Source organism: Pseudoliparis swirei, chromosome 18, assembly GCF_029220125.1.
Source record: "Pseudoliparis swirei isolate HS2019 ecotype Mariana Trench chromosome 18, NWPU_hadal_v1, whole genome shotgun sequence".
NCBI classification, from domain to species: domain Eukaryota; kingdom Metazoa; phylum Chordata; class Actinopteri; order Perciformes; family Liparidae; genus Pseudoliparis; species Pseudoliparis swirei.
Genome location: NC_079405.1, coordinates 20,635,442 through 20,647,479, shown reverse-complemented (window position 1 = coordinate 20,647,479; position 12,038 = coordinate 20,635,442). Strand labels below are relative to the sequence as shown.

At 41.9% G+C, this 12,038-nt stretch overlaps 1 protein-coding gene across 1 annotated transcript; it reads left to right on the top strand.

The window, feature by feature from the left end:
• The first annotated feature begins 2,583 nt into the window (after window positions 1-2,583).
• On the top strand, window positions 2,584-8,514 carry ube2v1 (ubiquitin-conjugating enzyme E2 variant 1). Its single transcript, XM_056438118.1, has 4 exons — window positions 2,584-2,651; window positions 5,455-5,603; window positions 6,282-6,407; window positions 7,636-8,514. The coding sequence occupies exons 1-4, from the start codon at window positions 2,630-2,632 to the stop codon at window positions 7,780-7,782; spliced, it is 444 nt and encodes a 147-aa protein (XP_056294093.1). The 5' UTR covers window positions 2,584-2,629; the 3' UTR covers window positions 7,783-8,514.
• Window positions 8,515-12,038: the final 3,524 nt, after the last annotated feature.

The window sequence follows — 12,038 nt, the reverse complement described above, 5'->3', positions numbered from 1 at the left end:
TTTGACCCGAATCAATATTACACCCTCCCCCCGCCTTAGGATTAATTTGACCCCATTCAATGTTTAATGTCGGTGTTCTTTCGGTAGTCAACAAACAAACATAAAGTGCCTCACACTTAAACTTGGAAAACAATATTAATTCTAATAATTTTATGGAGGTTTTAATTGCTGGCGTCAAATTGAACCCAAAGGGTAAAATATGTTAGTAAATATAAAGGTAACAGGAGGGTGAAACATTGAATCGGGTCAAAATGACCCAAAGGCGGGGGGAGGGTGTAATATTGATTCGGGTCAAAATGACACTATGGCAACACAAGGGTTAAGTCAATTCAGTTTATTTTGTATAGCCCAATATCACAAATTACACATTTGCCTCAGAGGGCTTTACAATCTGTACACATGACATCCCTGTCCCAGGACCTCACATCGGATCAGGGAAAAACTCCCAAAAATCAGAAAAAACCTTCGGTTGCGCTCCTATTGATACAGGACCAATTGCTGTAACATTTCGTATCTGTACCTGAATGCAAACACACAATTCCAGGGATCTTTAACCTTTAAGCTCTGGAAACAGCAGGCAGAGTAACGATTAAACAGAAGGCTGGTATGTTCACCGGAACTCGGGCTAGCGGGTTAAACAGGAGATCGGTCTGTGAACACGTGCTAGAGCATCTGGCATGAAAAAGCAAAGAACAATCTGGCAAATAGGGACTTGATTAATAATGAGAGGCAGATGAGTAAACAGGTGAAGGGATTTAGACTGACGAGGTGGGAGTGACTGAAAAATAGAGTGAGGAGGTTGTGGAGCTGAACTGTGACAAATGCACACTATTGATAAAGGGCCTTAGTACACATGATTGAGACGGGCCTTAGTGCACACTATTGATAAAGACCAGAGTGCACACTATTAAGACAGGCCTTGCTGCAAACTATTGAGACAGGACCTAGTGCCCACCTTTCAGACAGGCCTTTGTTCAACTCAATTAAGTGTGTTTTATATAGCCCAATATCACAAATTACGGATTTGACGGTTTTAAAACTATTGAAATAAGCCTTAGCACACACTATTCACACAGGCCTTAGTGCACACTATTGATACAGGCCTTATTGCACACTATTGATACAGGCCTTATTGCACACTATTGATACAGGCCTTATTGCACACTATTAATATAGGCCTTAGTGCACACTATTGAGGCAGGACCTAAAGCACACTATTGATACAGGCCTTATTGCACACTATTGATACAGGCCTTAGTGCACACTATTGATACAGGCCTTAGTGCACACTATTGATACAGGCCTTAGTGCACACTATTCATACATGCCTTAGTGCACACTATTGATACAGGCCTTATTGCACACTATTAATATAGGCCTTAGTGCACACTATTGAGGCAGGACCTAAAGCACACTATTGATACAGGCCTTAGTGCACACTATTGATACAGGCCTTATTGCACACTATTGATACAGGCCTTATTGCACACTATTGATATCGGCCTTAGTGCACACTATTGAGACGGGCTTTAGTGCACACTATTGAGACAGGCCTTAGTGCAAGCTATTTCTTCAGGTATTAGTGCACACTATTGAGACAGTTATTAGTGCAAGCTATTGATTCAGGACTTTGTGCATGCTATTTATGATTATTCTGATCATTTAGATGTAGATGCTTGTTTCAGACGTTTTGATTTCCATTTCAAAACTCATGATAGTGTAATGGGTCAGAAAAAGTTGGCTACAAGAATGAATAATCCAATAATTAACGATATGTCACAAATCTAACCTAGAAAAAAATGTAATAAATAAACCACAACTCATTTATACATTTTACAACATGGCCACACTTGTTCTTTAGCAAGGTATTCTTTAAAAAAAGTATCCAGCCAATGTGTCCTCCTAGACTCACATTTTTTCCAAGTCTGGCCAGTATGAATGTGTTCAGCAAGCTAAGCCTGTTTTAGTGTTCACGTGGCCCCGACAGGTCTATCCTTGTATCTGACACTATTCGTAACGACCAGTAGATGGCGAACCTGTACTTTCAATAACTACCATTGTCAACGGGTGTGTGATTTATCGAGGAATAAATTGTAGGACTTACATCAAATGCCATTTAGTGCACACTGTTTTAACATTTAAAAGCTGGACTGAAGATTATGCAGGTATTTCCTCAGAAAAGTGACGTCACTTTTGCCATTCATTTGCATTGGGCTCTTTCAGATTCTGATTCGATTGCATTTTTGATATGTAACTTAGAAAAACATCTAGATATGTTCTAGACATTCAAGATATACATCTAGATATGTTGCAGATATCTAGAATGTTCACTCTAAGATATCAAACATATTCCAAATGCAATTTTGAATAGGACAAATGTCGACGTGGATATCTGAAATGTTTTTTTTAGAAAAGGCATAATAAAATGAGAGATCACTGCAATAGGCTATCTATCATGCAGAGTTATTTGATGTTAAAACGGCTACACAAACACGAGTGTTAAAAGCATAACTATATTATACCAATATCATGACGCAAGTTGAGCGAAAATATATACGCTACTTCTTCTCTTGCACGTCACGCGCCCGCTAACATCGAACGTGCGCGCTTCCGTAAAGCAGTGATAAAGATGGCGGCTAACGCCGCACAAGGTAAGACGACTTTACAGACAGTTCAAACAGGATATGTTCATTGATTTTGGTATTTACAATATGCCATATTAGCTGCGCAATAGTTGTGCAGGTCTGAGAGTCCGGCTGTTGCGGAGTTCTGACAGTTTGAAGCAGTGGAAGCTGGATAAAACGCTAACACTGACGCTGCTAGCTAGCTCATTGGCGAGCTAAACTAGCGCACAGCATTTGAGCAACGCTCGGCACATCTGATCTGCGACAACTTTTGATACCCCATTATGAAGTCAAACGACGAGGCTCCACGCGGGATCACCGCGCACCACCAGTCCCGTTTGTCCGGGGTATTGGTGCGTTTCTCGGTTCGCAAGGCGGTGACGCCCCTGACTAGCTTGATGGCTGGAAGACTTGTTTGCCAAGCTAACGTTAGCTGGTTGGCAGCAACATGGAGAGACGCGACTTTCCAGAAGAAATGCTCAAAAGTACTATGTGGTTTTATTCTTGCCGCCAATGTCACGTGATCAGCCGCCCTTAGCGGAGTGTTTGTAACGTTGAATACAAGTAGGGAACTCTGTAAAATGCCTCGCAATGCGATTTAGTTTCTCACCGCTGGCTACCCCAAAGCTAATGCCTTCACCGACCCATTTAGCTTCATACTGTCCGTCCGAGGAAGACTGTGGTGCCGCGGATGAAAGCTCAATGTACACTCGTATTATTACAGGTCCACGACACTCTGATCACGTACATGTAAACCCAGGCACGCGTTACTGAATATGCATAGTCATCTAAAAATGATGTCACGGCTTGTTTGTTTGGACATCAATGCGTTAGTTAGTATTTATTTTGCACCTCAAATGTAATTTGATAATTGTAAACATAATTTAATATCAATGATGTTGTCATTTGAGTGCTCGTCTGACTCAGACAGACACATACACAGACTACCAGTCCTCTCTGGGTGACCATACGCTGTCAAGGTGCCACAGCTCTGTGGCAAAGGTTTGGTCAGGTTTGTTTTTCCTGGCTCAAACTCTGAATGAGCGTGGTACCATCCTGATCATGTCCATGTTCTCATGCTACTTTCAGATCTGACAAACATACAGCAACTGATCAGTAACATGATTTTTTTTTTTTTTTGCGACTCAAAATTGAATGCACTTGCATAAAGATCTGGAAGAAACTGATATGGCAGAAGGCTCTTACATGGGTCACGATTGAAGACGTAATCGGTCAGAAAACACTACAGTAGCTGGGAAGAAGATTCAGATGCTAACTTTCAACAGTGCAATCACACCTTTTTTATCTGGAACCCGAAGATAAACAATTGAACTAAGAAAACAGTTCATGAGTCATAGTGTGTTTAACCCTCCTGTTATGTTGCGGGTCAAATTGACCCGTTTGAAAATCTAGGAAAAATACTTCTAAGTACTTTTTCTGTATAAAACTTCTTCTGCTTACCTTATTTAGTGTAATCAACGTTAAAAAAAATACTAAAAAAATATCATGTATTTGCAACCCCCCCTGCAGGTTTATATAACAGAGATGATGTTCCCGGGTCAATTTGACCCGGCTGTGAAAGTGAAGGCTAAAAGTCACCAAAAGAGTCACGTTTAGACTATTTCTTTCTTTGTAAATGTAGGGCAGTCTTTCTTACTCCCTCCCACCAAGTATCAACACACACACTCACACCAACACACACACCAACACACACACTCACACCAACACACACACTAACACACGTGCGCACAGACACCAACACACACACACACTTTACAGACCATGTTTATCATCTCCTAACTTTCCCCCTAAATACACCTTTATTGGACATGGGACACTAATGTGAGGGTTTCTTTCATGTCTCAACTAATAAATATGTAGTATAGTACTTCTAATATACTGTCTGTCTGACTGGGAGAGACACACACCCTGTCTCATCCCAATCTCAGACCCACACACATTCTCTTTCTAACGACCGCACCTGTGCGAGAAATACAGAAACTATTTTGACGGGAACCTTTATTTTTCCCTGCGTGAAAACTCCACTCACACGTATCAGGGGAGGGCCAAACATACAAAATGGTTGCTGAGAAGTCCTACAACATTACACTCTGCAGATACATACGACTGCACCAAGAGGATGACTGTGTGCTGGCCTTTGGTCATCTTTTATCATATAATTTATGCATCTTAACACTAAAAATAAACATAACTAACGTTTACTTTCAATACAAATCCTTTATGACTCATTTGGCTTGATTTTTAGTGGGCGGGTCATTATGACCCTGAACAGCACAGGTGTCTCATCTCTATTTATCTACATCACCCCATGAGAGAAAAAAAAACGTACAAAATGCAAATAAAATTTAGGAGAAAATACATGTTATGGTAGACTAATGCAATTTAGATTTAGATTTTTTCAATGTACCTAAAAAATAGTTTGAACATGTATTTTTCATTAAAAACGAGTGAGTGATCCTGATTGAACTCTGATCTATGGAGGGGCAAATAACTCAATTCCACTAAAAACTGATTTAATTGTTAGTAATGTTGTTGGTGATGAGGTACAAACTATAGTTTTTAGAATGTTTTGGTTTCTGATCACTTGGATGATTCAACATTAACCGGGTCAAATTGACCCGGGAACATCACGGCTGTATGTAAGAAACGAACATAACAGGAGGGTTAAGAGGTTGATACTATAGGAACATGAGAATAATTCTCAAAAAGTTTTTAACATCACAAGCTGATGCTAGTTACATGTTTTTTTACACACACCTTCCAAGAACTTTTTAGGAAAAGTATTGAATATGATTTGAATTTCCTTCAGGCGTCGTAGTTCCCCGCAGCTTTCGGCTGCTGGAGGAACTGGAGGAAGGTCAGAAGGGAGGTGGAGACGGCACAGTGAGCTGGGGCCTCGTGAATGACGACGACATGACGCTCACTCAGTGGAATGGCATGATCATCGGCCCACCCAAGGTGAGCCACCCCCAGGGCCTATGACGCTCATGCATCACACTGCTCCTCTCTCCAGCACTGGGTTTAAAAATTGGATATGAACAAATGTCCTTGGAGGAAAAGGAAATCTTGGCAGTTAAGCAGTTTTCAAAGTAAAAAACAAGAATCTTTTGGAGCGCTCCAAATGCTAACTATCAGGGTTGTTCATAATAGTCGAGTTCTCACTTAATTTAAACTGTTGCTTGTGCTGACCGGAATCAATGGCTTGTCTCGTAAGAAACGCCAGCTCCATGGTAAACAGGGGCTGAGTTGCATACTCATGGTAGGAAGGGCTGGGAAACGCAGTTTAATGGAGTGCATGTGGTTCCAGGTCTGACGCAAAGTCTCAGCTAATGAGCAGCAGGTGCACTGAAGATGGTTGTAACTTTTCTTGTTTAAATTTATTATTTATTATTTTTGCACAACACCAAACTTGGGTCTGCCCTCACAGCTTGCATAGTGGATGCTCTGAGGAGCTGGATGAGTTGAGTTTGAGGCGTCTGTCGCCGTTTCTCATATTTTCAGCGAGACCATCAGCTAGAAGATTGGCTATTTCTATATAGTTACCCTTGTCATCGGTGCCACGGGGTCGGATTCTGATATCCCGCGGGTTCACACCTTCACTCTGTGAACTAACCTGTCACCGTTTTTTCATCGCAGACTGTGTACGATGGCAGGATATACAGTCTGAGAATAGAATGTGGATCCAGATACCCGGAGCATGCCCCTCATGTCCGCTTTGTGAACAAGATCAACCTGAACGGCGTACACAGTTCAAGCGGCCTGGTGAGTATCCAAATGTAATTTCATTTGTTCTTACCTGTTTGATCAACAGTCCAGATTGGCCATTTATTTCCTGTGGCCTGAACCACACATGCTCATCATTTAGAGTCATGCTCTGTAGGAGCCTCTGCTGCCAGTTGGATTCTACTCTATCTTGGGTGCACTTTACCCCTTTGCTGCTGTAATCCTGTAAATTTCCCCACTGCAAAACTAATAAAGGATTATCTTATCTTATTCAAGATGTGACTTGTGGTTTTGGGCTGGAGATTTTTAGTAATAAGTTGTTAAAAACCCCGTGAACTTTGTTGGGCCATTAATGTTACAGTGATGTAACACATATGTTCTGCTGCCTCAAAATGTATGTGGCCTGTTTCCGCTACAGAGACAATTTTATGAAGATTGTATTGTAAATGGAGTTTGGCATCAGTGAACTCTCCGTAGCGTTCAATGGCTTTGACCAACCATTGTATAAAGAGTGGAGGGACACAGAGGGAGAGGCTAACGGATCCGCACTATGTACATTTTAAATATGAACCCGACAGACCAATACACTGAATCTGTCGTCTCCTTGAACTAATGTAGCATTCCTGGGAACCAGACAAATGTGAATCCTGTAAAGTAGCCTGCTGCTTATTGTTTCGACACATTATCAGCAGTGGTCTAAATACAAGCAGATGCTTATAACTTATCACATGAGTGCTGAGAATCTTTTTTTAGATCTTTTTTTATTAAGATTCAGAGGGTATTTTTACAGAGTATCTTACTTTGCAGAACAGAGCATTTGTGGTTTGATAGAGATGGGAAGACTTGTGTAAACCATCGCCTGTGGTGTGATTGGATTTACTCCCCCACCACTGATGAATAAATGATTGTTTGACTGATTGTGAACAGGGCTCAGTGACTGAGGAGTCTTCTGCCTCAGAACGTATTAACGTGCAGGTCGGTCTCATCCCACATTTGGAACTATGCCAACAAAAAATTAATGCACTAATTCATAGATGTCCCACAAACTACTTTAGTAAATTATCCATGCAATTTTGAATAAAGTATAAAGGCCGTAAAAATATCACACAGGTTGTCGGGCCCAACAAACACTAATCACCCAGGAGGCCTGGTAAAAGTGTGTATGTATGATGTATGATGTATGTATGATGTATGTATCACCTCCATGCCAAGCTCAAATTGTCTCTTGTTGAGGCCTTGATTAAAAAGGATCTCCCTCTCGCCTCAGGTGGAGATAAAGGCGCTGACGGCGCTGTGCAGGTGGAGAAACTCCTACAACATCCGGATGGTGCTGCAGGAGCTCAGACAGCACATGATGATGAAAGAGAACAGCCGGCTTTCCCAGCCGCCTGAAGGCCAGGTGTACAGCAACTAAGGCACCTGCTGCTGTCCCTCCTTGTCACCCCACACACACACACACACACACACACACACTACTCTACCACTGTCAAGCTACATCATGTTATCGCCCGTAAACGTTTGGATCATTTGCGTTTATTTTTCAGCAGATTCCCCTCGTGGAGAACAAATTAATAAAATGACCCCACACAGTGCTTCGCTAGGTCTCCGTGTTGGTCTCAAGTTCCCCAGCTTCCGCAAAATCCCGCCGATGTGAAATTCCCGGGTTTCCCTCACACGACTGCATGTCCGGGACACGGGAATTAACTGCTACTAGACATTTAGCAACGTATGTATCAACAGGGCACTGCTGGCTCATCACTCTTGTTCTCACACTTGTCTTCTGTGTGCCATATGGTTCATAGCGCTTTGTGATGGTGATTGATTATTAGCAGCCGGGGGGAGGGGGAGAGAGGTGTGTGTGTGTGTGGAGGGGGGGGGGGGGGAAAGAGAGACACATATAGCAGGAGGAGTTGTGTATCATTTTTGTTTGTTTGTTTGTCTGCTGTTTTGGGGTTCTTGTTTGGGTTTCCTCAGTCTCCAGGCCGCCCCGTGTAAGCGCTCCACGGAGCTGTCTCCTCTCTCACGGCGAGTTCCCACTGAACGCGATGTATGGATTTGGATGTTTATTTTTTATGACGGTTTGAATCTAATCAGGGTGATGGTGACCTGTTGCATGGTTTTATTTGAATTAAACGTTATTACTTTTGCACGTGTTTGTGTCGTGATTCTCCAGGGCAAATTTAGTAAATGTAGTTCTCAGCCAACCTCCGTAGCTCACCTTGTGAACGGTTTCTTAAGTCTGTCTAAAAACAATATCTATGCCTGTGTGAGATTTAATGCAGTTTACATGCTGCTTGTAAAAAAATTGAAGCAACAGGCCAAGATTTCTTATTTGAGGCCAAACATGTTGAATCCTACATTTTGCATTATTCAATAAATTGCACCTATTACGCTCACCTTGTCAAGTACTAACGCTGGCTTTCTATTCTGAGTGTTTTCTCTCGGCTTTGACAGCCACGGCAGGATCTTTACTGTCCACGATGTGGAAAATGTTCCTTGGCTTTAACCACAATCAACATGAATTCCAAATAAGACTAGTAAACGGTAAAGTCCCTGGGAAGAGCTGATCATGGATTTAACAGTGTACACTGACATGTATAACAGCTGTAAAGTTTCAGCTTAATTTGTATAGCCCAGAATCACTCAATTTGCCAGGGAGGGCTTTACAGTCTGAACACATATGACTTCCTGGGAAAAATAAAATAAAAATATTTTAAAACCCTTTCACGGGGAAAAAAACCTTCAGGAGAGCAACAGGAGGATCCCTCTCCCAGGATGGACAGAAGCATAAATCTCATGATGTGTACAGAAGGAACAGTGTTACATTCAATAAATATGACAAATAATAAATAATTAGTAGGCATGGACCACGATACAGACCTTCACGATCCATGAAACAGAAAGAGGAAGAGAGGAGGGGCATCTGCCAAAGAGAGCTTTACAATGGTACCAATATGGGACATTGTCATGTTAACATTTTCTATACAGCGAGATGAAGAAACTAACCTCAGATCTAACAGACAATAATGTGATTAAAAAACAACAAATCATACCACAGAGGAAGCTGCGTGGAGTTTAGTTAGAAGCCCGTGTGCTCGGCACACAGACCCCCGCGCCAGTCTCTCGGGGCCGACAGCGAGATGCTTCTCTGAGCGTAACCAGAATCCCCATGCAGCAGCTGTTGGTGCTTCTATTTGCCCTCTTCTCTGCAGGGAAACGGGACAAAGAGAAGCACGTGACCTGAGCTTGGGGGTAGAAAAGATTGGTGAATCAATCACAGTGGGTGATACAGCTGGGTGCCCTTCACTCCCTTACATACCATGCACGGAAGCTTTTATGGACTCTCAAGGAGAAATGCTCCGCTAGATGCAATGCGGTATACAACCACGCTGACTCCTGGCTATAGATGGCTCTTTATCCACATGGATGGATTCCTGAGTGACCGGACACAGGCCCAGAGAGCTAAAGTGTCAGGAGCCTCCGTGGCCTTCAACTACGCCATGTCCCTCAGAGACAAATTGATCCTAAGCAATTACAAAGCAGTTTAAAATGACTACAAATAGACATGAAGCAGCTTCATAGCAACTGAGATAAATGACTGCATTTTTTTTCTTTTCTTTCAATGACATACACAAAATTCCATCCAATAAACAAAAAGGCTCAGCAACTGTAAAGTCTGTCTTGCTCCTATAGGAGACGTGGTGGGGTCCCACAGTGTCATCATACACCGCTGCTTATCGATTAGAAAACGGGGCGATTATGTGGATTTCTATGACAAATATCCAGAAACGTAATATGAAATTGATTAAATTTCCCCATTTATTTGTAATCAGATTAATGTGACATGTTCAATGGCTGTGACCATCTTAAAGGTGACATCCAATCCTTTAACAGCCCTTATGTCAGCTAGACTGTGTGGTCAGTGTGTCAGGGCATGTGTGTGTGTGTGTGTGTGTGTGCGTGTGTCTGTGTGTGTGTGTGGGACAGGAATAAAATAAGTGGACTGCCCGCGACCACTCTAATCGTATCTTCCGTGATGGACAACTTAAACTGTATCAAAGAGTGAAAGAGCTGACAACGTGTTGTGTAACTCAATCAGCATAATTGTATGTGAACAATTGCCGTTCACCCGTGGGCCATCTGTGGGTCAAAGAAACTAGTCGATTTGTAAGAAAATTCTGTCTTTTGACAAACAAATCATAGCTTTGATTAAATGACTCTACAAGTTAGTCTCTATAATTAGAAACAACACACAACGTATGAGTCCCTGATGTCCCAAAAGGACTATTCTGTAGAAAAAAGTTTTTATATTACTTAAATAACAGGTACCTTTTCCAATGGTATTCATTATATTACTCCAGTAGGGCTATTGAACAATAATCTGGTATTTGGAATATTTCTTCAAGATAACTTCTACTGTAAGTATGTCTTGTAACTAACAGAGTTGCAGCGACGACGTCCTGTTGGAGGCCAACTAGGAAATTAGCATCGCAAAATGATATGATACTTATATGTTTTGTTCAGCAAGATAATGGTTTTTGAAGCGTAAATGTGACGGAAGCTAAAAGCTAATATCAGGGTATAAACAGGAGCCAGTTTTGTTAATTGACCTGTTAGCAACTGCTTTTTTTTTAAGACACCGAAAAGCTTCAAAATTCAAAAGAGGCGTGTTTGATATCGCCGAAATCTCTTGAGCTCCGGTTTAGTGGCCACAGATCTTATTTCAGGCGTCTAACCAAAAGCCTGTTTAAAAACAAAGAAACAGACTTGGAGACGAGGGAACCGGAAGTGCGCGAAGATGCCGACTCATGTCCGAGAGTTAAGACTCGCTCCTGCAGCACTGCGTTGCTGAGCAACGAAGCTCTCTGTTTTGGGGAAGACGAGTACTTTATGACTCGCTCGTGATTTCTGCAGTAAATACAGCAGAAGTGAAAACCATGAAGTGTCCATCGCACAGCCGAGGCAGATGGATAAGAAGATGATGGATTTGACCTCCCGTCACAGTGAAGAACAAACACTACAGTCACTGAGCCGTGGACCGTGAAAGATCCCATTCCTTTAGACACCGTAAGCCAGTATTACTTATCGGCTGTGTATTTACTTACTTACTTACTTACTTGAATAATGGACCGGACAACCTTGACTGGGCCACCATTTTGCACCAGTTCAGTCATGAGTCGACTATGACAATAGTGAGACAATGAAAAGGCAGAGATACCAGTTTGTCCAGCAGATCAGGATGGCATAACGGGACAGGTGTCATTCAGTTTGAAATTCCTACCTCCCCCCTGTGACCTGTAAGGTCATATCCTGTTCTGTAGAGGTGGACTAAAAGGATCTGAGGGAGCATTTCAATCCCTTTTCAGGCTCGGACCTTTACACTTGTCATTTTTATTGAATAGACAAAACTGTGGAGAATACCTCTGACGTAAAAGTAATTAAATTCAATTCTATTTCAATTCAGTTTATTTGGTATAGCCCATTATCACAAATTACAAATTTGCCTCAGAGGGCTTTACAATATGTACACATAGACATCCCTGAGCCAGGACCTCACATCGGATCAGGAAAAACTCCCAAGAAAAAAACTAGGGCTGTCAATCGATTAAAAAAAATTAACTAATTAATCTCACATTTTGAAATTGCGATTAATTAATCGCGATTAAAAGT

Excerpts from the sequence above, each read along its gene's own strand:
- ube2v1 (XM_056438118.1), top strand. The coding sequence starts at position 2,630 with ATGGCGGCTAACGCCGCACAAG. Across the intron at positions 2,652-5,454 it reads GGCGGCTAACGCCGCACAAG|GCGTCGTAGTTCCCCGCAGC; the intron begins GTAAGACGACTT and ends AATTTCCTTCAG. Across the intron at positions 5,604-6,281 it reads TGATCATCGGCCCACCCAAG|ACTGTGTACGATGGCAGGAT; the intron begins GTGAGCCACCCC and ends TTTTCATCGCAG.